The 26,413-nt window shown below is 45.6% G+C and overlaps 1 protein-coding gene across 1 annotated transcript in view; it reads left to right on the top strand.

Annotated features, from left to right (window-relative positions):
* The window catches only part of LOC126481783 (odorant receptor 82a-like), a 146,819-nt gene that overhangs the window by 62,801 nt on the left and 57,605 nt on the right, over positions 1 to 26,413 (top strand). Inside the window, exons 2-3 of the mRNA XM_050105739.1 lie at positions 13,874 to 14,205; positions 24,364 to 24,600. Coding sequence (XP_049961696.1) covers positions 13,874 to 14,205; positions 24,364 to 24,600 — 569 coding nt within the window. The remainder of the gene's footprint in view (positions 1 to 13,873; positions 14,206 to 24,363; positions 24,601 to 26,413) is intronic.

Below are 26,413 nucleotides of genomic sequence, written 5' to 3'. Positions count from 1 at the left end.
CCTTACCTCCAGGGATCCTCGAAGCACCTCACGTAATATCTTCCTTCCCAGACATTGAAGTAGTAGTCAAAATAAGGTCGTTTTAGCGTCGTATATGTGGTCGAAATTGGATCGCTATTATTTTTAAGACTGGTGTACATTCGTAATTAGTGTCTGTTCTGCTGAAAGGCGTTCGGAAATATGTGACGTTGCATCTCTGACAATAACATAATTCTGACTGACAACAAAAAGAAACAGAAATTAATAAGTCTTTATACAAATCATAACTGACTGCTAGTTTTAAAATATTCTCTAACAAATCCTAACAACTGATCTGTAATGCTCCTGAACGCAACAGACAACTTACCTCGTCTTGCCGCTGCTAGTGCGTAATCAGCAACATGCTAAAAATATTTCAACAGCAATATTGCGATCCATGCAGAGTGCAACGCATGGGCATAATAATTGCAACAACTACTGCCATGTTTATAGGGAAATTGAATGATCAGAAGGGGTTTGGTCAACTAGCCTTAAAAGGTGTAAAAATGAACGAAATCAATAAAGACTTTCATTTACTATAGTCACAAAATAGTTTATTTAAACACTGACAAACTTTCCACAGATTTTAATTACTCCGCAATGTCTACACTCAATAAATACATCTCTTGCCACAACAAAGACACGAATATTATTCTTAGTGCGTGCAGACACAAACCTGACAAAATCCCTCGAGTACGCAAGCAAGCAACAACTACGTTCAACAAAAAGGCAGATTGAAAAAAATCCTCAGTTAATTAAGCGAGTCTCCTCAGGCGCTACTAGCACGACCACGGAAAGCTGGGACCTCTCATGTCGAGCGGCTTCTCTCCACCACAGGCTGCGTCCGACCACTTCCGACTCCTCTCAACAACTGTTCGCTTGGTACTACTAGCTATAATTATATCTCATACTCAGAGTTTGTGTACGCACACCACTTCGCAAAGAAGTAGGTCTATTAACGTCCAACTTTCACGGTTTTCTTTACCGATGACCCACACCTTCCCAAAATTCTGCCAATAAATCGAAAAACCAATCGCCTTCCGTACCACTTTCCTCAAATGCTCGTTCCACTTTAAACATCACGCCCACATACTTGAACAACGTTACTGTGTCAAGCAGGACACTAGAAACGCTGCATCCGAACATTGGTTTTCCTGTGCATCCGCATTAACTTACATTTAGAGCTAGTTGCCATTCATCATATCAACCACAAATCTTGTCTAAGTCTTCTTGTATCCTCGAACAGTCACTCAATTACGACATCTTCTCGTACATCAAAGGAACATCAGCAATCAACCACAGATTGCCGTCCACTGTGGCTGCCAGATCATTTATGTACACCACTGGCCATTAAAACTGCTACACCACGAAGATGACGTCCTACAGACGCGAAATTTAACCGACAGGAAGACGATGCTGTGATAGGCAAAGGATTAGCTTTTCAGAGGAGTCACACAAGGCTGACGCCGGTGGCGACACCTACAACGTGCTTTCGTGAGGAAAGCGTCTAACCGATTTCTCATACACAAACAGCAGTTGACCGCCATTGCCTAGTGAAACGTTGTTGTGATGCCTCGTGTAAGGAGGAGAAATGCGTACCATCACGTTTCCGACTTTGATAAATGTCGGATTGTAGCCTATCGCGATTGCGGTTTATCGTATCGCGACATTGCTGCTCGCGTTGGTCGAGATCCAATGACTGTTAGCAGACTATGGAATCAGTGGGTTCAGGAGGGTAATACAGAAGGCCGTGCTGGATCCCAACGGCCTAGTATCACTAGCAGTCGACATGACAGGCATCTTATCCGCATGGTTGTACCGGATCGTGCAGACACGTCTCGATCCCTAGTCAGCAGATGGGGACGTTTGCAAGACAACAACCATCTGCACGAATAGTTCGACGACGTTTGCAGCAGCATGGACTATCAGCTCGGAGACCATGGCTGCGGTTACCCTTGACGCTGCATCACAGACAGGAGGGTCTGCAATGGTGTTCTCAACCTGGGTACACGAATGACAAAACGTCGTTTTTTCGGATGAATCCAGGTTCTGTTTACAGCATCATGATGGTCACATTCATGTTTGGCGACATCGCGGTGAACGCACATTGGAAGCGTGTATTCGTCATCGCCATACTGGCGTATCACCGGGCGTGATGGTACAGGGTGCCATAGGTTATACGTCTCGATCACCTCTTGTTCGCATTGACGGCACTTCAGATGTGTTACGACCAGTGGCTCTACCCTTCATTCGCTCCCTGCGAAACCCTACATTTGAGCAGGATAATTCACGACCGCATGTTGCAGGTTCTGTACAGGCCTTTCTGGATACAGAAAATGTTCGACTGCTGCACTGGCCAGCACGTGCTCCAGATCTATCACCAATTGAAAACGTCTGGTCAATGGTAGCCGAGCAACTGGCTCATCACAATACGCCAGTCAGTACTCTTGATGAACTGTGGTACCGTGTTGAAACTGCATGGGCAGCTGTACCTGTACAGGCCATCCAAGCTCTGTTTGACTCAATGCCCAGGCGTATCAAGGCCGTTATTACGGCCTGAGGTGGTTGTTCTGGGTACTGATTTCTCAGGATCTATGCACCCAAATTGCGTGAAAATGTAGTCACATGTCAGTTCTAGTATAATATATTTGTCCAATGAGTACCCGTTTATCATTTGCATTTCTTCTTGGTGTAGCAATTTTAATGGCCATTAGTGTATTTCAGAGCTTTCTACTTCGGATTTCAGCCAGATCTCGATCCCGAGGGTAGTAAATTCGTGATATTTGCTACGAGCGCTTCGAAAATTTACTGATAAAATTGTGGCAGTCGAAGAAACTTTACTCTGAATGTTTTGTGCTTTCGCTACCTTCTATCAACTGGCGAGTATTCAAAACAGAACCGCAGGCTACTGCCTAGCCTAAAAAAACACCCTTGTGCACTCCACAAGTACTTCTTAGTGTAGTGCAGCCCTGACCTATCAGTGGGAGTCCGAAATTCCCCACCCGACAAATTGCAGCCAAGACGGTCACAGAGTCGATGAAGCCTGTGGCTGAGACGCTCCACTGGGCTCAAAACCAAAGGACCACGAGCAACGGTGCGACAATGGTCACAACCGCGAGACCTGCTTGCAGCGCTCACGCAAGGTCAGAAGCCTTCACTTCCTCCACTAGCCGCCTGAAGGATGACTTCAGAACCCATGCTACGGGCGTCGTTGGTGCCGACGTGACCCACAACTTGCAAACGAAAGCATCCTGCACGCTCGATAGCTGCAGGCAAGGCTGTCTCCACATCTCGGATGAGGCACCCCCGGCGGGACAAAACGACACCTGAGGTTTCCCAGGCGACGCGCCTGCGTGGCACCCACCGCTACATCCAGATGCAGCAGCCTGAAGACGGCCTACCGTAGCCAAAAGAGCATTCAGCTGTCCACGACCTGCGCCCAGCATCTCCTTTGTCCGCGCACAGCATTCACACATCCTGGCCATACTAGCAATATTAACTGAAGAAGTAAACTATCGAAACAGACATAAGCCTAGTGATGCAAGTGACTGCCCTCCTGACGTATCACCAATGGACGCTGATGCCTTCCTGACCTGTTCAGAAGAAATGAAAACTGCGCTACAGATTGTCTGAAATCAAACTTACACTTAAAAACGCGATATCAAACCTCTTAAAACAGAGAAACACCCACGAAACTTACGAAATATACTACTAGTAAAACACAGGGAAAGCTAAATACGTAACTTGCCGGTCCGGAGAGGTGATTAGGTATCAACAGAGTGTCTGGCTGACTGCCCTCAAAACAAAGCAAGTGAGTCCTGCGCACTGAATTTACAATTTACAATGACAGTCACAAAACGCGAGATTAAACATTTTGAAATAATAATAATAACAAGAAGAAGAAGAAGAAGAAGAAGAAATAGAAGAAGAAATATACTGTTCGGGAAACAAAGGTGACAGCCGAAGACCTTTTTCTTATGATGAACCACCTCTTGTCATTGCCTTCCCAGGGCCAATGAAGAAATCATCGTAAACCTTTTTACTGTTAAAGGCCTCATATCCAGTGGATACACATTATGTGTCTTTAATGCAGTGGTTTCCATTGTCTTCTGTATTCACATGTCGTTCAGAATTGTTCATTATTCTACACTATGTGATCGAAAGTATCCGGACACCCAGCTGAAAATAAGTTCGTGGCACCCTCCATCGGTAATGCTGGAATTCACTATGGTGTTGGCCCACCCTTAGCCTTGACGACAGCTTCCGCTATCGCAGGCATAAGTTCAATCAGGTGCTGGAAGGTTTCTTGGGGAATGGCAGTTCATCCTTCGCGGACTGCTGCACTGAGGGGAGATATCGATGTCACTCGGTGAGACCTGGCCCGAAGTCGGCGTTCCTAAACATACCAAAGGCATTCTGTAGGATTCAGGTCAGAACTCTGTGCAGGCCAGTCCATTACAGGGATGTTATTGTCGTGTAACCACTCTACCACAGGCCGTGCATTCTGAACAGGTGCTCGATCGTGTTGAAAGATGCAATCGACATCCCCGAAATTCTCTTCAACAGTGGGAAGCAAGAAGTTGCTTAAAACATCAATGTAGGCCTGTGCTGTGATAGTCCCACGCAAAACAGCAAGGGGCGCAAGCCTCCTCCCTGAAAAACACACGCACTTGTGACAGTAGAATCTCTAACTAGTAAGCGAAATGCCCTAGGTCTCGGATCCGATCCCAACCAATGCTTAAAATTTAATTAAGTCTGCAGCAATGACGGCGAGTGGCTTGCGGTTCTACCAATGGTCAATGAGAATACAGGTTGGGGCACTCTCTTGCATATAGGGTTTTAAATAGTCCCTAAAAGGACACTAAGTGATAAAAAGTATCCGGAAACCATCAAAAACATATTAGGAGCATTGTGCTGCCACCTACTGCCAGGTACTCCATATGAGCGACCTTAGTAGTCATTAGACCTCGTGAGAGAGCAAAATGGGGCGCTCCGCGGAAGTCACGGACTTTGAACGCGGTCAGGTGATTGGGTGTCACTTGTGTATAGGTCTGTACGCGAGATTTCTGCACTCCTAAACATCTGTTGTTCCACTGTTTCCGATGTGATAGTGAAGTGGAAACGTGAAGGGACACGTACAGCACAAAAGCGTACAGACCGATCTCGTCCGTTGACCAACAGAGACCGCCGACAGCTGAAGAGGGTCGTAATATGGAATAGGCAGACACCTATCCAGACCATCACACAGGAATTCCAAACTGCATCAAGATCCACTGCAAGTACTATGACAGTTAAGCGGGAGGTGAGAAAACTTGGATTTCATGGTCGAGGGCTGCTCATAAGCCACACATCACGCCAGTAAATGCCAAACGACGCCTTGCTTGGTGTAAGGAGCGTAAACATTGGACGATTGAACAGTGGAGAAACGTTGTGTGAGGTGACGAATCACGGTACACAGTGTAACGATCCGATAGCAGGTTGTGTGTATGACGAATGCCCGGTGAACGTCATCTGCCAGCGTGTGTAGTGCCAACACTAAATGGTCCAAATGGCTCTAAGCACTATGGGACTTTTGCAGACTGAAGCGCCTAGAACCGCTCGGACATAGCGGCCTGCGGTGGTGTTATGGTTTGTTTCTGTGCTACACTGAGGGAAGAAATCGCAACACCAAAAACTAATTGTTATAGAGTAATGAAATTTCTGGAATAGATTTTTGTAGGTATCTTATGTTAGCGATTAACACTGCAAGATCACAGGTGAATTTAAGAGTGAGATAAGCCATTGCAATTGTGAAATGCAATTAATAACCGGTGTAACCACGAGAACGTTGAATGGTAGCATATAAACGTGTATTGTGCAGTACAGACGCGGGCTGTCAGTTTGTGAGATGGAGTTCCATATGTGTTGCACTATTTTGCTCAATACTGGGACAGTTAATGCTGTCTGCTCATGACACTGAAGTTGCCGTTAAATGATGTCCCATATGTGCTCGATTGAAGACATATATGGTAATCTGCCCTCCACCCTGCTCTCCAATTGGCTCTTGATGCACACCATTAAAGTCGTAAATGGGAGTGTTTTGTGGCCAGCGGAATGGACACTACAGGGCTTCTGGCTCGGTGCTATCCTTTAAATAACAGGTGTGTAACAGTTCGTTGTGTCACTGTGGTGCAAACTGCTCCTCAGATTGCTGCTGCAGATGCAGTACGATGCGCCAGAGCCATACTCCGGTCAAGATGACCTTCTCTCTTGGTAGGGCTACTTGGCGTCCAGAACCCGGTTTCGTGAGACCGTACATTCTCGTGACCACCGCTGCCAGAAATCATATACAGTGGCTAGATTCCTGCAAAGTCTTTCTGCATTGTCACAGAAGGCACATATAGCTTCTCGTTGCGCTATTACATGACCCCGTTCAAACTCAGTGATGGGTTGAGAATAACGTTTTTGTCGCCCTAAAGACATTCTTGACTAAGGTCAACTCACCAGGTCCAATCGCAAAGGTACTTAACGTTCACGACCGTTACTGCCTACTTTTTTTAAAAATTATTTCAAAATGCTCCATTACAATATCTGTAATAATACATGCATGCATTGTGTGTGTGTGTGTGTGTGTGTGTGTGTGTGTGAGAGAGAGAGAGAGAGAGAGAGCGCGAGCGCGCGTGTGTGTGTAGTGTGCTGTAATGTTTGCGTTCTATGATGGTGATCATGAGAGAACGAAGAGGGTGAAACCCGGTTCCGGCACATTGCCTACTCCTTATGAATAGCACCAACGGGACCACCAAACCTAACATCACTATCCGACGGACGAATTATCATTAACACTGTTAAATACCCTCTCTTCATCATACTCTGTGGAGAGGTTTGGTATTTAAACAAGGACACCGGCGCAAAATCTGGTGATCAGAAGTCTTACGTCACCACCTCTCCTCTCCTTGCCGGCCAAATACTGGCAGTGAAAATGTTTTGCACCCCAATGATTCTAACCGGCTTACCCCTAGGGCGAGCGCCACCGCACAAGCGTGCGTTAGTGACCTTGGTCACAGAGGCATGTATTTAAAGCAAAGCTGATTTGCATCCTGATATTGGCGCTACTAGCGCTACTATTATGAGACTGGAGCGAAATTTCGATAGACGTAATCTTTTAGATCCAGCAACGCACCTACCAACTTCCGTTTATGACGCTCAAGTTCTTCTTGGTCATGCGGCCTTTTTTCCGTCAGTGTATATTCCACTGTTCCTCCCTCTCCATTTGTTATATTCGATTTTTCCCCTCTTTCTTGAGATTACCTTGTTTTGCAAGGCTCCGATACTGCTGTTTGTAGCACATTAGCGTTATTCAGTGTCGGTTTGATAACTTTCTTCTGTATCCACGTCATCTGGTGATGAGTTTTTCCGTAGTTTATCTCTAAAATGGGCGTCAATAATATATGTAACACACTTGTTTTCTCTCTCTCTCTTTACTTCCGAACAACCTCGGAAGGCCCAACTGAACCGACTCACCGCCGTGTCATCCTCGTCCAATAGGCGTCATTGGATGCGGATATGGAGGGGCATGTGATCAGCACACCACTCTCCCGACCTTTATCAGTTTTCGTGACCGAAGCCGCTACTTTTGTGTCAGGTAGCTCCTTAATTGTTCTCACAAGGGTTGAGTGCACTCCGCTTGGCCACAACACTCAGCAGATCCGAACGTCACCGATCCAAGTGCTAGCCAAGTGCGACAGCGCTTAACTTAGGTGGTCTGACGGGAACTGGTGTTACCACTGCGGCAGGGCCGCTGGCTAACATACTTTTCTGGGGAAGAGATTTTATGCATGTTGTTGTTGTTGTGGTCTTCAGTCCTGAGACTGGTTTGATGCAGCTCTCCATGCTACTCTATCCTGTGCAAGCTTCTTCATCTCCCAGTACTTACTGCAACCTACATCCTTCTGAATCTGCTTAGTGTATTCATCTCTTGGTCTCCCTCTACGATTTTTACTCTGCACGCTGCCATCCACTACGAAATTGGTGATCCCTTGATGCCTCAGAACATGTCTCACCAACCGATCCCTTCTTCTAGTCAAGTTGTGCCACAAACTCCTCTTCTCCCCAATTCTATTCAACACCTCCTCATTAGTTATGTGATCTACCCATCTATTCTTCAGCATTCTTCTGTAGCACCACATTTCGAAAGCTTCTATTCTCTTCTTGTGCAAACTATTTATCGTCCATGTTTCACTTCCATTTATGGCTAAACTCCATACAAATACTTTCAGAAACGACTTCCTGACACTTAAATCTATACTAGATGTTAACAAATTTCTCTTCTTCAGAAATACTTTCCTTGCCATTGCCAGTATACATTTTATATCCTCTCTACTTCGACCATCATCAGTTATTTTGCTCCCCAAATAGTAAAACTCCTTTACTACCGCACTTTTTTTCGTCTGTTTTCCCATTTCGCTAACAACGAAGTACTAAAAATCCCCTTTAAGGATATTATCACTCTTCATTAGCGAGTATATTCGGAAACTGTTTATTTCCTTCCATTAACTCATTAGGATGCCACTGATGTGATAGTAACATTTGTGGTTTCCATTTAGCGTCGTATCGGACCCTACTTTCCGAATAGCCCTCGTAGCTTCAACTTATTCGTGGATTTTTTTCACCAGTAATCATTTCGGCCCACTGTTCATAACTTCAGTCCTCTTCTCTCCCTTCCTTTTATATAGCTACAGTCCCTGTATGCTTTAAATAACAGATTGTTCAACATATTCATTAAAAAGCTTCTATGCATCGCTGTTATACCACGGTGTAAGAATAACGTTCGTCGCGACCGCTACGGTCGCAGGTTCGAATCCTGCCTTGGGTATGGATTGTGTGACGTCCTTAGGTTAGTTAGGTTTAAGTAGTTCTAAATTCTAGGGGATTGATGACCTCAGACGTTAAATCTCATAGTGGCATTTGAACCAGTCTTTGAACAACGTTCGTCACTCTACTGTGTCTCTCAGATACGACTTCACTTTACTCGGTATAGTTAAAGTACTTCTGTTGACTCTATTTTTCACAAGTCGCAGTCCAAATATGACTACACAACACTTTCTTTACTGAATTTTATACCCGTTCACATCAGCATACCTCAATTCCAGTCACCCACTGCCAACTATCATTGCTCACTTCACTTAAAAGCACGGCTTTCATTTATTCCTAACTGGACATAGCACGAGAGTTGATTTACGAGTACAATCTCTTACATCATACACAATTTACATAAAAGAACAATTCATATACGTGTGAAAAGAAATAGCCCAACAAACAAAATTAATATACACCAGAAAGAAAATAAGCAGAGACAGACAATAACATTCAAACAGAACAGATAAGTATGTAACAAAAATATCCGTTTCACAACAAATCACCGTTTATGCCATCTACTTATTTGTAACTCATGATTCGTTTGGGCGTTTCCATACACGTTACAGAAGGTGAACGTCTAGATTATTATGTTAAATAAATACCCGGTTCAGCATTTGTTTACAACGCTCGCATTTTCATATTTCTTTTAATAATCCTCCAGACACGTCTTCGGCCTGGAATCTCATTGACAGGAGTCAATGATGCCTCGGACAGCGGTGGTATAGGATTCTGAATATCGACCATCACGCAGTCCGACAGCCAGGACTGACGGTCTTGGGGTGCCGTTTTATTTCATGGCTGGACTCCTTTGGCTGTTACCCGTGTCACTCTTACACCAAAAGCGGTACGTCGGCGATATTCTAAGTTCCGTTTTGCTTCCCTTCAGGGCAAGACATCCTGAGCTTGCATTTCATGATCATAATTACCCGCATATGGCACGTGTTAACGCTTCGGGATTTTCATATGAGACATATCACATAATGCACCTAATGTGACATATGGTTTACCCTGTTTCACGTGTTTTGTAACTGAATCATTTAGTAGCTTGTTGCATCAACTCTTCCGTTGATGTTCACTAATAAGTATGATCTTTATATGAAAGTGTACAATTCAGTTACACAGTGGTCAGTGCTTGGATGATAAGTGCGGTACTTATCCAAGTATTTGCGCAAGACAAGTGGCCCTGACATGCGATACTTTCCAAGTTCAACATGGAGGTTACTTCAGGGGCCACTCATGCATCGGTATCATCTTCAATCACTCACAACGGGAGAACATTTATCGATGGTTTGTTGCACAAATTGCTAAACCGTTGTTTATCACTTCGGTTTTGTATACCGAACCTCTGAAAGAAATGGTATAACAATTTAGACAACCAACACTTAAAGACCGATCACAATCTTCATGTTACAGTACAAGCTAGACATCAGCATCAGTTTAAGATTTATGTGTAGATACTGTCTGGTAGGGTCATACGTTATCCCATCACGTCTTATTGGTGCTGTCTACAGGGAATTTTTTCAGAATAACCTCCAAGACATCCCGGAAAACGTGCCCTGCAAGTAAGAAGAAACTCGTGATTTACGCGAGATGGAGACCAAGTAGGTCTCAGTGTTCGCGATGCGCTACCATGACAGATGGACAGGTAGAACAGGTATAGTTCCATGGCCTGCACGTTCTCCCGACCTCAGTTGTCTGGACCCTGGGTGCGAAAACTATCGACGTCACATGGAAGCCTACGAAACCATTCGAAACAGTTAGTGAGTACTTGAAAGCATGCGACAGTCCATGATTCGACAAGTGCATGCGTGTTTATTTGATTATTAGTGTTTTAGGGCGCACAACATGCGTGTTAAAAGTAACAGGAGGACAATACAGCATTTATTATGAGTTCGTATGTTAATAAGCTCTAATAACCCTAATTTCCATTAGTGGCTCGAAAATAATGGACTTTACGATACATGAGATTTTTCATGCTGTTTGGTCCCCAAAGTATGTAAAAGTATTTCTGAAACAATAAGTACACAACATTTAATTTTATTTAAAATTTATTTTATCATTTTCCCGGTCACTAGGCCGCGGTGAAATGTGGCATCAAGTAACCTCATTAAGACCTTGCAGTTAACGATTGCAAGTTGTCTCTTATGAGGTGTAAAAACTAACTGCCCATACGTTGGCTGTGTAGATACGAGGGCGGTATTAAATTCAATTCCTGACTGAGTAGTTCAGCTCAGCAGCCACTACTACCGATAGGAAAGTAAACAGAGGTATAAGCAAGAGGTGGCAGCTCCAGGTTCCCGAAATACACCTAGATCCTTTTCTGGTCCATCATTTTCGAAGTATGCCTTTGGGACCGAACACACAGTTGTCAACGTTTGGGTCATTGTTGATATGTACGATACTGCAGTGCCCGTATTCTGCATGCAGCATGCTCAGGTAGCCCAATGGTAATACGACCGCTCGCGGTAAGTGGGAAACCGGGTACAACTCCCGATCCGGCAGTAATTTTCACTGTCGTCGTTCCACTATGCAGCTGATGGTTATCCATAACCGCAGCTGCGAATACATCTCATGGATATCTTCGATAGGCTGTTTAGTAGCCTTAACGATTCCACTTGAATCTTCACCCCTTCAACTTTATTTTCTTCAAAGAGGTCACTCAGAGATAAGTACGCCGGATGGCGAACAACTGTCAAAAATTAAAAAATCCTGAATCATGTACACCATATTTGATTGCGCTCCATCAAAGTGCTATAACCTGTTGTTGGTATGCCACTTCCCAAGTTTTCTTCTCTTCGCCTGAATGATTCGGTATAGATCTCTTCAGTGGTCGTCTTGCCGGGAGGGAAGAAATCTTCATAAACACCATATGTACTTAATGTCAATTTTGGTGCACTTTACGATTGCAATGACTGCTTTTTAATTTCAGTATCACAACTAGAAAGCACAATTCTAGCACAAATGACAAGCTTTGAGAGAACGTTGTTTACGTTCACTACAGAATTCTTTGTAATGTTGCTTATGATCATCTTGGAGCAGTAGTGGCACAAAATTTGCCACTGGCCATTATAACTGCTACACCAAGAAGAAATGCAGGTGATAAACGGGTATTCTTTGAACAAATATATTATACTACATCTGACATTTGATTACATTTTCACGCAATTTGGGTCCTTAGATCCTGAGAAATCAGTACCCAGAACAACCACCTCTGGCCGTAATAACGGCCTTGATAACCCTGTGCATTGAGTCAGACAGAGATTGGATGCCGTGTACACGTACAGCGGCCCATGCAGCTTCAACACGATACCACAGTTCATCACGAGTAGTGACTAGCATATTGTGAGCCAGTTGCTCGGCCACCATTGACCAGACATTTTCAGGTGATGAGAAATCTGGAGAATGTGCTGGTCAGGGCACCAGCCGAACATTTTCTGTATCCAGAAAGCCCCGTAAAGGACCTGCAACATGCGGTCGTGCATTATCCTGCTGAAATGTAGGGTTTCGCAGGGATCGAATGAAGGGTAGAGCCACGGGTCGTAACACATCTGAAATGTAACGTCCACTGTTCAAAGTGCCGCCAATGTAAACAAGACGAAGACGTGTAACCAATGGGAACCCCAATACCATGACGCCGGGTGATACACCAGTATGGCGATGACGAATACTCGCTTCCAATGTGCGTTCACCGCGATGTTGCCAAACACGGATGCGACCATCACGATGCTGTAAACAGAACCTGGATTCATCCGAAAAATGACGTTTTGCCATTCGTGCAGCCAGGTTAGTCGTTGAGTACCCCATCGCAGGGGCTCCTGTCTGCGATGCAGCGCCAAGGGCAACCGCAGTCATTGTCTCCGAGCTGATAGTCCATGCTGCTGCAAACGTCGTCGAATTGTTCGTGCTGATGGTTGTTGTGTTGCAAACGTCCCCATCTGTTGACCCAGAGTTCGAGACGTGGCTGCACGATCCGTTACAGCCATACGGATAAGATGCCTATCATCTCGACTGCTAGTGATACGATGCCGTTGGGATCCAGTACGGTGTTCCGTATTACCCTCCGGAACCCACCGATTCCATATTCTGCTAACAGTCATTGGATCTCGAACAACGCGAGCAGCAATGTCGCGATACGACAACCCGCAATCGCGATAGGCTACAATCCGATCTTTATCAAAGTCGGAAATGTGATGGTACGAAATTCTCCTTCTTATACGAGGCATCACAACAACGTTTCACCAGGCAACGCCGGTCAACTGCTGTTTGTGTGTGAGAAATCGGTTGGAAACTTTCCTCATGTCAGCACGTTGTAGGTGTCGCCACCGGCGCTAACCTTGTGTGAATGCTCTGAAAAGCTAATCATTTGCATATCACATAATCTTCTTGCTGTCGGTTAAATTGCGCGTCTGTAGCACGTCATCTTCGTGGTGTACCAATTTTAATGGCAAGTAGTGTATAACACTAAACAGGTAACGCAATCCCTAGGTTTTGCAGACGTTTTGAATGATCTGTATACGAGATTACGGAGTCAAATTGATTAGTATCTGTGCATTTCCTGGCGTGCTGCCAGTTGCTGGGCGTCCGGAACGGTCGTTTTCTTCAGTAGATGTTCGTCTGTTTCTGATATGCTTATGCCACTATGTGACCTGAAACGCAGTTTCCAAGAGCTTGGTGCAGCATTTGCTACGTTTATTAAGCGGTTTCCCCAGTTTAACACAAAACTGCATTCAGACGTGCTGCTCCTTTACTTCAGACATCGCAAACTGCAAACTCACAGACACACGAACATGGAAATGTACTCACCAACAACTACCCAAACCACTCAACTCGAGTCACTTGCCACACTGATGCAAGAAGGATGTGTGCGGAGGCACTCAGCGGTATTTCAGCGCACTCGTAACCATCTGCACATACAAGTCAAATTTCGAGCTCATTTGGACAGTGCCTCGTATTTGCGCAGGTAAGTTTGCCGCTCGGCTGCGCACGGACCTGCGCTTGCAACTGTGGCTGCTGTGTCTGGCCGGCGCGTGGGCGCCGCGCCGAGGGGCATCGTCGACGTCGGCGTCGTCGCAGCTGTACAGCGCCTACTCCGGCTGCGTCGTGGTGATCCTGCTGCTGTTCGTGGCCAGCCTGCTGCTCGCCATGGTCCACTACTGGGGGCACATGCTGGGCGTCACCATGAACGCCTGCCTCATGTTCGTCTACCTCATGAACGTCGTCAAGATCATCGCACTCCTAAAGATGCAGCCCTCTGCTGAGAAGCTCATCACAGAGCTCGACAGATGCATGCAGGTAGGCGATCTGTCAAATCTGACCGCTACTAACATGAGCCGTATCATTCGACGTTACAGTGGCACTAGTCCACGTCAGTACGTACCTCACAGACGCTGCGAACATATTGCCAGAGCTTTTCACCAACGCTAAAACAGGGCCTTGAGAGCCAGTCCTGACAAAACTCTACCATCTGTTGAGCATGATGTATGAGACAGACGAAATTCCCTCAGACTTCAAGAAGAATATAATAATTCCAATCCCAAAGAAACCGGGTGTTGACAGATGAGAAAATTACCGAACTATCAGTTTAATAAGTCACAGCTGCAAAAGACTGACGCGAATTCTTTACAGACGAATGAAAAAACTGGTAGAAGCCGATCTCGGGGAAGATCAGTTTGGATTCCGCTGAAATGTTGGAACACGTGAGGCTATACTGACCCTACGACGTATCTTAGAAGAAAGATTAAGGAAAGGCAAACCTACGTTTCTAGCATTTGTAGACTTAGAGAATGCTTTTGACAATGTTCACTGGAATACTCGCTTTCAAATTCTGAAGGTACCAGGGGAAAATACATGCAGCGAAAGGCTATTTACAATTTGTACAGAAACAGATGGCATTTATAAGAGTCGAGGGACATGAATGGGAAGCAGTGGTTAGGAAGGGACTGAGACAGGGTTGTAGCCTCTCCCCAATGCTATTGAATCTGTGTATTGAGCAAGCAGTAAAGGAAACAAAAGGAAAGTTCGGAGTAGGTATTAAAATCCATGGAGAAGAAATAAAAACTTTGAGGTTCGCCGATGATATTGTTATTCTGTCAGAGACAGCAAAGTACTTCGAAGAGCAGTTGAACGGAATGGACAGTGTCCTGAAAGGAGGATATAAGATGAACATCAACAAAAGCAAAACGAGGATAATAGTATGTAGTCGAATTAAGTCGGGTGATGCTGAGCGAATTAGATTAGGAAATGAGACACTTAAAGTAGTAAAGGAGTTTTGCTATTTGGGGAGCAAAATAACTGATGATGGTCGAAGTAGAGAGGATATAAAATGTAGACTGGCAATGGCAAGAAAAGCGTTTGTGAAGAAATTTGTTAACATCGAGTATTGATTTAAGTGTCAGGAAGTCGTTTCTGAAAGTATTTGTATCGAGTGTAGCCATGTATGGAACTGAGACATGGGCGATAAATAGTTTAGACAAGGAGAGAATAGAAGCTATCGAAATGTGGTGCTACAGAAGAATGCTGAAGATTAGATGAGTAGATCACATAACTAATGAGAGGTATTGAATAGAATTGGGGATAAGAGGAGTTTGTGGTTAAAATGGCTCTGAGCACTATGGGACTTAACAGCTGTGGTCATCAGTCCCCTAGAACTTAGAACTACTTAAACCTAACTAACCTAAGGACACCACACACATCCATGCCCGAAGCAGGATTCGAACCTGCGACCATAGCAATCGCGCGGTTCCGGACTGCGCGCCTAGAACCGCGAGACCACCGCGGCCGGCGAGGAGTTTGTGGCACAACTTGATTAGAAGAAGGGATCGGATGGCTGGACATGTTCTGAGGCATCAAGGGATCACCAATTTAGTACTGGAGGGCAGGGTGCAGGGTAAAAATCGCAGAGGGAGACCAAGAGATGAATACACTAAACAGATTCAGAAGGATGTAGGCTGCAGTGGGTACTGGGAGATGAAGAAGCTTGCACAGGATAGAGTAGCATAGAGAGCTGCATCAAACCAGTCTCAGGACTGAAGACTACAACAACAACAACAACAACAACAACTAACTACAGTCATGCTGCTAAAAATTTTATATGAATACGAGTAACCAGCAAAATGCCTGTTGTTACTCATAGTTGTGTAAGCAGGACTAAAAAATAATAAAATCATATGTTCATTACTGACAAAAGTAAATATCTGTATATATTCTGTAAACCGACTCGATCCACATCATTTCGATGAAAAATAGTCGTTCAGTTGGCCTATGGTACATGAAGTGTAAATAACTAACACCTTACTGCTCAGGGGTTAAATCGCTTAGTGAATGACTGTAAATCGAGTCACTCAAAAATAAGTGTGTGGTGTCACGGCCAGACACCCCACTTGCTAGGTGGTAGCCTTTAAATCGGCCGCGGTCCCTTAGTATACGTCGGACCCGCGTGTCGCCACTATCAGTGATTGCAGACCGAGCGCCGCCACACGGCAGGTCTAGTCTAGAGAGACTCCCTAGCACTCGCCCCAGTTGTACTGCCGACTTTGCTAGCGATGGTTCACTGACTACATACGCTCTCATTTGCAGAGACGATAGTTTAGCATAACCTTCAGCTACGTCATTTGCTACGACCTAGCAAGGCGCCATATTCAGTAATTAGAATGAATACTGTAGAGACAATATTGTGAATCATGTACCGTCAAGAGCGGCGTTCATCATTAATGGATTAAAATTAAGTATCAACTAATTACGTCCGCTTTCTGAATTCTAATTCCTTGTCATGTTCAAGACCTCACGTCAATATAGTTCTTCCCTCCTCACACCAGCCTGCGTTAGCTAAAACGCGTGCATTTCGGCTTCCTCTAGTAACACGGTGTTAGCTATTCTGCCAACACAACAAAGTGCCCACATGGTCATACCATTTTTTTCTGTTGCTTTTAACTTGCAATGAGTTCTTAATGCGATAATTCCCAATTTTGTCATTCGAACTCCAAGTTAAACATTATGTTTTTATACGACTGACCGAGTAAGTCCGTTCAAAATTCAGAGGAAGGCAAGGGCACATCAAATCCAATCGGATTTTGTGTAGTAAAGCACTATGGTATTCAACCCAATCTGAAGAGTTCATGGCAGTTTTGTAAGGGACGATCAAAAACTTGCGTTCCATATATGTTCCTTGCTTGTATGTCAGTGCTAATACACTCGCAACGGAGGCGCGCTGGTTTGCATATAAACTGCGACAACGCCCTCAAACGGAAACTTTTTGATCGGTCCTTATACATGTACTTTATACAGTATGGGTGTCTTTGTCTGATGTGCCAATAGACTTTTGCCAGAATGCTATCTTTCAGCATCTGACTACCTATGACAAAAGAAAATTGAGTCTGACATGATCTTATTCAAGCTGTGGGCAACTCTTCATTTATCTGCTTCATTATGAATCACCCGTCTCCACACCCAAACAAGGTAGCCGAATGTAACGTGCATTGTGGAGCACATTTTCACCAGTATTTCGTTGATAACCAGAGCAAAAGTAGTGCCGTGTTGTTCTTATTTTCTGATTTGAAATCGAAGGCAACCTCCACGGTCTCCCACGTAGCGGAAGAATGTGAGATTGTTGATGGTGTTGTTCTGTGCCACTCATGGGGCTGTAGAGATCCCCATCGTATTGGAGCTAGCCGTGGATTTCATGCTTTCACCACATCTACATCTGCATCTACATCTACATCTACATCCATTCAATGCTCTACAGATACCTTAACGGTGTTTAATTTTCTCTTTAGCGTTAGTTCACCAGGTGTGCGAATAGGAGGAAATATGTCTACACATCCGTAAAGAAATTCAAATCTGTAAACTCAGCCTCTATGTGTAGATTGTGTTTCTCTTGCACTAAGTCTCCTCTTTAGTTCTTTAGTACCACCTCCACACGCGAGGGACGTTCAACCAGTAAAGAAACACATTTTTTCTGAAAGCAGGTAGGTTTTATTTAGGATTCCAATTACCCACTCCTTTAGCTACAAAACCGTACTTCTGAACATAATCTCCATTCGATGCAATGGCTTACTAGGAGGGCCTGTATGCACACGTGGTACCACTCTACTGGTCGACGTTGGAGGCAACGTCTTGCTACATAAATAACATCCCCACCCACGTGCTGCTACCCGCATCCTTCATTGGGCCAAACAGAAGGAAGTCCGAAGTTGCGAGTTTCGGGCAGTAGGGTGGATGAAGAACCCATTGGTCACATAGCTTTTAAGAGTCCAACTAGTGGACGAATGTGTCAGCATTGCTACAGAGACGTCCAGTTGAGCAGCCAAGCTTCTGTTGGTGTCCGTCGATCACCTCGAATAAAAGAGTCCGCAGGTTCCAACACTGCAGGAGTTACAGCTGTGTGCGGTCGGTCTGCACGCGGAAGATCAGACGGCTATGCACGACCTTTTGTTGCAATGATGACAGGCTCCATGATTTTGTTCGCTGCTAGTCTTCGTAGACATTCTGCAAGCGCCCATGAATATCTGCAATGCTCTGGTTTTCTGCCAGAAGAAACTCAATGACAGCTCTCTGCTTGGAACGCAACTCCATTACAGAAGCCATTCTGAAGGTTACGTGAGGCAGCGCCACCCTTCGGAACCTTATTAAGCTGTAGCAGGTGAAACGATAACGTCCCACGATATCCCACTTTTTTTTGTCTTAAATTGGCTGAGAAAATAAAATGTGTTGCGCTACTTATTGAAAACCCCAAGTATCTTTTCAGTCAAGAAATATGGATTATTAAAATCCCTGTACTTCACGTCAGACAATAAAATTCCATGATTGTTCGCTACTCCATAAGCTGAGAGATCGCAGCAATGAAAAAGAAACAGAAATGGTATGCTTTTGGAGTACTCCGTCTCAGTGAAGTCAAATTATCACAAAAATCTGACGTCACTGTTTAGTGCTTACAAAGATTTGATAATTGAGAAAATGAATTAAGAACTGGCAATGCGTTGCTCAAAACTGAAGCTGTGTTTGTATCATTTTAGAAAACTTTGCAGCTGTAGACATTTATCCTATATTCAACAAACTGCTCCGAGACATTTGTATCTGAGCAAGCACTGTCGCCAGATCGCCGCATATCCTGCCTCACTCAGCAAGCAAGCCTCCTACGTACGCGTTCTGAGGCGTGACGTCCGACATCTTTGTGCCCACCTGTGTTTTCACAGTCCTTCAACCACTTTTCATAGATGATTACGACAGTAGCACGGGAGCAGCCGACCAGCTTCGCTGTTTCAGGCAAGGACTCGCTTACGTATGTCGTTTTTTTTTGTTTTTTTTTTGTGACCGGTATGGTTACCAGAATTCGTCTCTGTTGCGCTCATATACTCTCACTTATCACGTACGACACCACCCGATCCCGACACTGAGTCTTATGGTGGCCAATGATCATTATGAACATAGTGCAGGGGTTTGACATAATACGGAAACACTGTAAGAAATGTATGATTGAATATAAATACAGGTGTTATGCAAGCCATCAAGTTGTGCTGGTTGTATTTGACCACGAACGGCGTCTGTGTATTGTCCTCAATAAGTTGCAGTTGTCAGTCGTGGTGAGAACAGAGTGCGTTATGGTGGAGCCAAGTGATTTCGAATACAGGCAGATTGTTGGTGCTCATGTTGTGGATGCTTCCGTAACCAATGTAGCCATAGTGTTTGGTGTTTCAAGAGGCGGTCATAAACCTGGAGTATGGAGCAGTGGAAGAATATCATGCGGTCGAATGAGTCATGTTGCACGCTGTTCGCAATGTCTGACCGAGTTAACGTCCCAAATGTAAAACGTGGCAGGGTTTCGGTAATGATTTGGACAGCCACGTTGTGGTATTCCATTGGCACCACGATTACTCTACAGGGCAACGTCACTACCAAAAATTATATTACCATTTTTGACCATTTTTGCTGATTGGATCCGCCTGGTAGTCGTTTCCTCTGCACACCAGGCATACTGTGCAGGCAGCTGCCCCTCCAGGAGGACGTGATCTACAAAACAGATCCCTGCCTCGTATGACCTGGCCTCTTTACCACGGAGGTACTCGTCACTTCCACAGCGTCTGGGGACGCCATCCTCGCCGATAGGCAGTGTGCCTGTCGCAGCAAAACAACGATGTCGGCAAGGCAATATTTTGCTATACCAGGTCACGTACACTCGCAGAGCCACATGTATATCCACTAGCTGCCGACTATTTAGGTCACCGCCAGACTGAACGGACTTACACCATAGGCCTTACGTCGCCAACATCCGCAGTTCCAGTGCTGTAAGTTGGCAGTACCAGACATTTTGTCACCGCGCTCCATGCTGGCTTACCTGGCCCAGTTCAGTGTACTTTTCACCAGCTGTACTCCGCCGCCACACGCTGGCCCAGTAACGTCCCAGGTCTCTACGTCCCCGCCTACCATGACTCTAGGGTTCATGGTGTATGCACATCACAGACAACGCCACAGGGGAGAGATTTCTATTGTATATACACTACTGGCCATTAAAATTGCTACACTAAGAAGAAATGCAGATGATAAAAGGGAATTCATTGGACAAATATATTATACTAGAACTGACATGAGACTACATTTTCAAGAATAGTGACTGGCGTATTGTAACGAGCCAGTTGCTCGGCCACCATTGATCAGATGTTTTCAGTTGGTGAGAGATCTGGAGAATGTGCTGGCCAGGGCAGCAGTCGAACATTTTCTGTATCCAGAAAGGCCCGTACAGGACCTGCAACATGCGGTCGTGTATTATCCTGCTGAAATGTAGGGTTTCGCAGGGATCGAATGAAGGGTGGAGCCACGGGTCAAAACACATCTGAAATGTAACGTCCACTGTTCAAAGTGCCGTCAATGCGAACAAGAGGTGATCGAGACGTGTAACCAATGACACCCCGTACCATCACGCCCGGTGATACGCCAGTATGGCGATGACGAATACACGCTTCCAATGTGCGTTCACCGCGATGTCGCCAAACACGGATGCGACCATCATGATGCTGAAAACAGAACCTGGATTCATCCGAAAAAATGACGTTTTGTCATTCGTGCACCCAGGTTCGTCGTTGAGTACACCATCGCAGGCGCTCCTGTCTGTGATGCAGCGTCAAGGGTAACCGTAGCTGTGGTCTCCGAGCTGATACTCCATGCTGCTGCAAAGGTCATCGAACTGTTCGTGCAGATGTTTGTTGTCTTGCAAACGTCCCCATCTGTTGACTCAGGGATCGAGACGTGGCTGCACGATCCGTTGCAGCCATGCGGATAAGATGCCTGTCATCTGGACTGTTAGTGATACGAGGCCGTTGGGATCCAGCCCGGCGTTCCGTATTACCCTCCTGAAGCAACCGATTCCATATTCTGCTAACAGTCATTGGCTCTCGACCAATGCGAGCAGCAGTGTCGCTATACGATAAACCGCAATCGCGATAGGCTACGAGCCGACCTTTATCAAAGTCGGAAACGTGATGGTACGCATTTCCCCTCCTTACACGAGGCATCAGAACAACGTTTCATCAGGCAACGCCGGTCAACTGCTGTTTGTGTATGAGAAATCGGTTGGAAACTTTCCTCATGTCAGCACGTTGTAGCTGTCGCCACCGGCGTCAACCTTGTGTGAGTCTCTGAAATGCTAATCATTTGCATATCACATCATCTTCTTTCTGTCAGTTAAATTTCGTGTCTGTAGCACGTCATATTCGTGCTGTAGCAATTTTAATGCCCAGTAGTGTAGTTGGTGGATGTTCATCTAAGGACATTTTAGTTGAGAATTGTTTTGTTAAAAGTGTCTTCGATCACTCCTCAGGACGAGGATGCCTTACCCATTGTAAAATATTTGTTCCCTAATGTAGACGCTGTGCTTCAAGAAGACAAGCCCCTGCCCACACAACTCGTATCGTCTAAGAGTGGTTTGGTGAGTAACAGGAGGAATTGTCACAGCCCCCTTGGTCACCTTAGTCGCCAGATCTCAGTGTTGTGGTGGTTCTGTGATCTACAGAGTGATTGTAATTAAGTTAAACGTTCAAACCGCTGTAGAAATAACACCATTGGTCATAATGACGTCAAATTGCAACGGAATATTATCAGAGAAGGGGAAAAACGTGTGACAGAAGAAAAATAAATAGTTAAAAATGTAGCATTAGATGGCACTGTAAGCATCATAATTTAATGGTGGTCGACTGCAAATTACAAATGAATCGTACAACAATGCCTAAAGTGTAGGTTTGACGTTAAACAAACTGTACTACTCAGTATGCGTGGGCGTACAGCTGTGATACTGCTAGTTACGTAAGTCCATCCACCGTGGCAAGGTCATATCACATCGGATGGAAAAAATCTGTTTTTAATTGTCCTGAGGCCAAAAACCGCATAAAAGGCATCATTCAAAATCAAATCGGATTATTTATTTCCGTGTGACTGGCGCAATACATGTTCAATATGCTGTCCATCGTTTTCTGCAACAAGTTGAGATCGAGAAACAGCATGCTCCGTAACTGATAGAAGTGTTTCCAGGGTCATGTTCAGAATGTGTTGCGCAATGCGTGCCTTCAGTGCAACTACGTTTGCAATCGGGACACTGAACACAACATCTTCCAGATGGCCCCACAGCCAGAAGTCACATGGATTAAGATCAGGTGACCGGTACGGCCAGGCTGTAGGGAAATGGCGGCTGATAAGTCTAGCATGTCCAAAACGGCGCTTCAGCAGCTGCTTAACTGGACTTGCAATGTACGGAGGCGCGCCATCTTGCATAAAAATCATGCCGTCCACACACCCACGCTGTTGGAGAGCTGGAATGACGTGGTAGCGCAACGGACACTCATAGGGCTTACCAGTGACGTTGCAGGTAACAGGACCGGAAGCACCTGTCTTTTCGGAAAAATATGGTCCCATGAGAAGTGACACCGTAAAACCGGACCACACAGTGACCTTTTCAGGATGAAGTGGTGCTAATTGATTTGCGTGGGAATTTTCCGTTTCCCATATTCGACAATTCTGTTTATTGACATATCCTGCCAGATGGAAGTGGGCTTCGTCTGCGCACAAAATCTTCCACGGCTAATCATTGTCCACTTCCACGTGAGCAAGAAATTCTAAAGCAAAGGTTTCTCTTGCTGGCAGGTCAACAGGAAGCAACTCGTGCACATGGGTATTTTTGAATGGATGGCAAAGAAGGATATACCGTAGGATTTTACGCATCGTGCTCACGGGTGTGTCCAGTGTTCGGGCAATTCTCCGTTCACTACACGTCTGCACACCACCACTCGTCTCCTCCTGCACTGCTGGGGTCACTGCTTCGTCTGACCCCGAATCAATTCGTTTCCTCCCTCTACCAGGTGGCACACCAAAAGAGCCCGTCTTTTTGAATTTCCGAATTATTTTCTCAAGACCCACGGCAGTCATCGGACAAACGCCTTTTTTCAAACCCTTCAGTGTCCGGAACTTCTGCAGAGCGACGTGTGCACAGTCATCATTCTTGAAATACAGCTCCAGTCTGGAACCGCGCGACCGCTACGGTCACAGGTTCCAATTCTGCCTCGGGCATGGGTGTGTGTGTGATGTCCTTAGCTTAGTCAGGTTTAAGTAGTTCTAAGATCTAGGAGTCTGATGACCTCGGAAGTTAAGTCCCATAGTGCTCAGAGCCATTTGAACCATTTGTAATACAGCTTTACAAGCAGAGCGCGATCCTGCATTGAGACAGTCATGGCGAACGTCGCAGACGCGAAACGAGGAAAAGCCGTGTACCCGGCATTTTTACACCATCTTCAATGGGTCATGCCCATGGCAGGTGTTTTCTTTTACGTTCAAAAATGGCTCTGAGCACTATGGGACTTAACTTCAGAGGTCATCAGTACCCTAGAACTTAGAACTACTTAAACATACCAAACCTAAGAACATCACACAAATCCATGCCCGAGGCAGGATTCCAACCGTTCCAGACTGTAGCGCCTAGAACCGCTCGGCCACCCCGGCCGACTTTCTTTTACGTATTCTGACACATAAAGCGCCATTGATCAATTTTCAGTTTATTTTTTTCTTCTGCCATACCTTTCCCCCCTTCTCCGACAATATTCCGTTGAAGTTTTACGTCATTATGACCAATGGTGTTATTTCTACAGCGTTTTGAAAGTTTAACTTTAATTATAATCACCCTATACTGTGGAGAGAAGAGTGCGGGTTCGCTACCTACCTCCGTCGTCGTTATCTGAACTACTTCGCAATTTTGTAGGGAGAATGGTATAAGAGTACCAGGACATGTATTTATCCTATCCGAGAAGACTGGAAACAATTTTGGATGCAAATGTTTTTCCTACACCATATCAGGCACGGTAATGTATGGTGTTTCTGATGTTTACATATTGCTGTCCATCATCTGTACAATCGTGTAGCAGTAGTCGAGACTCGAAGTCGAAGCACAGCCCGCAGTACAAAACGTGTTGTCCACAGGAGTACGGTCGGGCTCTGGGGGCGGATAAGGCGGCCGTGTTCCAGTGGACGGCGCTGAAGAGCCGCATCGTGTCGGTGGCACGGATCCTGGTGGCGCTGAGCGGCTGCCTCTACTGGGCGGTCGTGCCTGCCGCGCGCACGCACGCCTGCGGGGGCACTGTGCAGTGCCGCGACAGCGTGGGGCTGCCCGCGCACGTCTGGTACCCCTTCTCCTTCACGCAGACCCCCGTATACGAGGTAGCTTCCAGCATTCGTACACTCACCGTGATAATACTGAGATGAAAAAGCTACAGGTGGTACAGAATTTAATTCACTATTGCAGGTTTCGCTCATCAGACGGAAGCGTTATCTCACGAAACACTGGTCTCTTGGCAACTTATTATGGGGTTAAAAACATCACTCGGTACATGACTCAGTTACAGACTGCTGTGAGTAGGATCAGCTATGTGCACTACTGACCATTAAAAGTGTTGCACCAAGAAGAAATGCAGATGATAAACGGGTATTCTTTGGACAAATACGTTATACTACAACTGACATTTGATTACATTTTCACGCAATTTGGGTGCATAGATCCTGAGAAATCAGTACCCAGAACAACCACCTCTGACCGACATAACGGCCTTGATACGCCTGGGTATTGAGTCAAACAGAGCTTGGATGGCCTGCCCATGCAGCTTCAACACGATACCATATTTCATCAAGAGTAGTGATTGGCGTATTGTGACGAGCCAGTTGCTCGGCCACCATTGACCAGACGTTTTCAATTGGTGGGAGATCTGGAGAATGTGCTGGCCAGGGCACCAGTCAAACATTTTCTGTATCGAGAAAGGCCCGTACAGGACCTGCAACATGCGGTCATGTATTATCCTGCTGAAATGTAGGGTTTCGCAGAGCTCGAATGAAGGGTAGAGCCACGGTCGTAACACATCTGAAATGTAACGTCCACTGTTCAAAGTGCCGTCAATGCGAACAAGAGGTGACCGAGACGTCTAACCAATGGCACCCCATACCATCACGCCGGGTGATACACCAGTGTGGCGATGACGAATACACGCTTCCAATGTGCGTTCACCGCGATGTCGCCAAACACGGATGCGACCATCATGATGCTGTAAACAGAACCTGGATTCATCCGAAAAAATGACGTTTTGCCATTCGTGCAGTCAGGTTCGTCGTTGAGTACACCATCGCATGCGCTCCTGTCTGTGATGCAGCGTCAAGGGTAACCGTAGCTGTGGTCTCGGAGCTGACAGTCAATGCTGCTGCAAACGTCGTCGAACTGTTCGTCCAGATGGTTGTTGTCTTGCAAACGTCCCCATCTGTTACTCAGGCATCGAGACGTTGCTGCACGATCCGTTACAGCCATGCGGATAAGATGCCTGTCATCTCGACTGCTAGTGATACGAGGCCGTTGGGATCCAGCACGGCGTTCCGTATTACCCTCCTGAACCCACCGAATCCATATTCTGCTAACAGTCATTGGATCTCGACCAACGCGAGCAGCAGTGTCGCGATACGATAAACCGCAATCGCGATAGGCTAACAGCCGACCTTTATTAAAGTCGGAAACGTGATGGTACGCATTTCTCCTCCTTACACGAGGCATCACAACAACGTTTCACCAGGCAACGCCGGTCAACTGCTGTTTGTGCATGAGAAATCGGTTGGGAACTTTCCTCATGTCAGCACGTTGTAGCTGTCGCCACCGGCACCAGCCTTGTGTGAATGCTCTGAAAAGTTAATCATTTGCATATCTCAGCATCTTCTTCCTGTCGGTTAAATTTCGCGTCTGTAGCACGTCATCTTCGTGGTGTAGCAATTTTAATGGCGAGCAGTGTATTTCTTCCTTACCCATGGTTTCTTCACAGTTGCCTTCTTTGTAATTATGTAATACTTTCTAACATGTGTGATTGCCATTTTTAGGCATTTCAGTTTCTCCTCAACCGAGCTTCCTAGTGAACTATTGCGTATCGCAGCACCAGAGAACTTCAAGCGTATCTCTTCATTACGTAATACTTCTCCATCTCACTTCTTTACGCATTGATTC

The sequence above is a fragment of the Schistocerca serialis genome, chromosome 5 (assembly GCF_023864345.2).
Source record: "Schistocerca serialis cubense isolate TAMUIC-IGC-003099 chromosome 5, iqSchSeri2.2, whole genome shotgun sequence".
In the NCBI taxonomy this organism is placed as follows: domain Eukaryota; kingdom Metazoa; phylum Arthropoda; class Insecta; order Orthoptera; family Acrididae; genus Schistocerca; species Schistocerca serialis.
The sequence above is the reverse complement of the archived record's forward strand: the minus strand, read 5'-3'. Positions and strand labels throughout refer to the sequence as shown.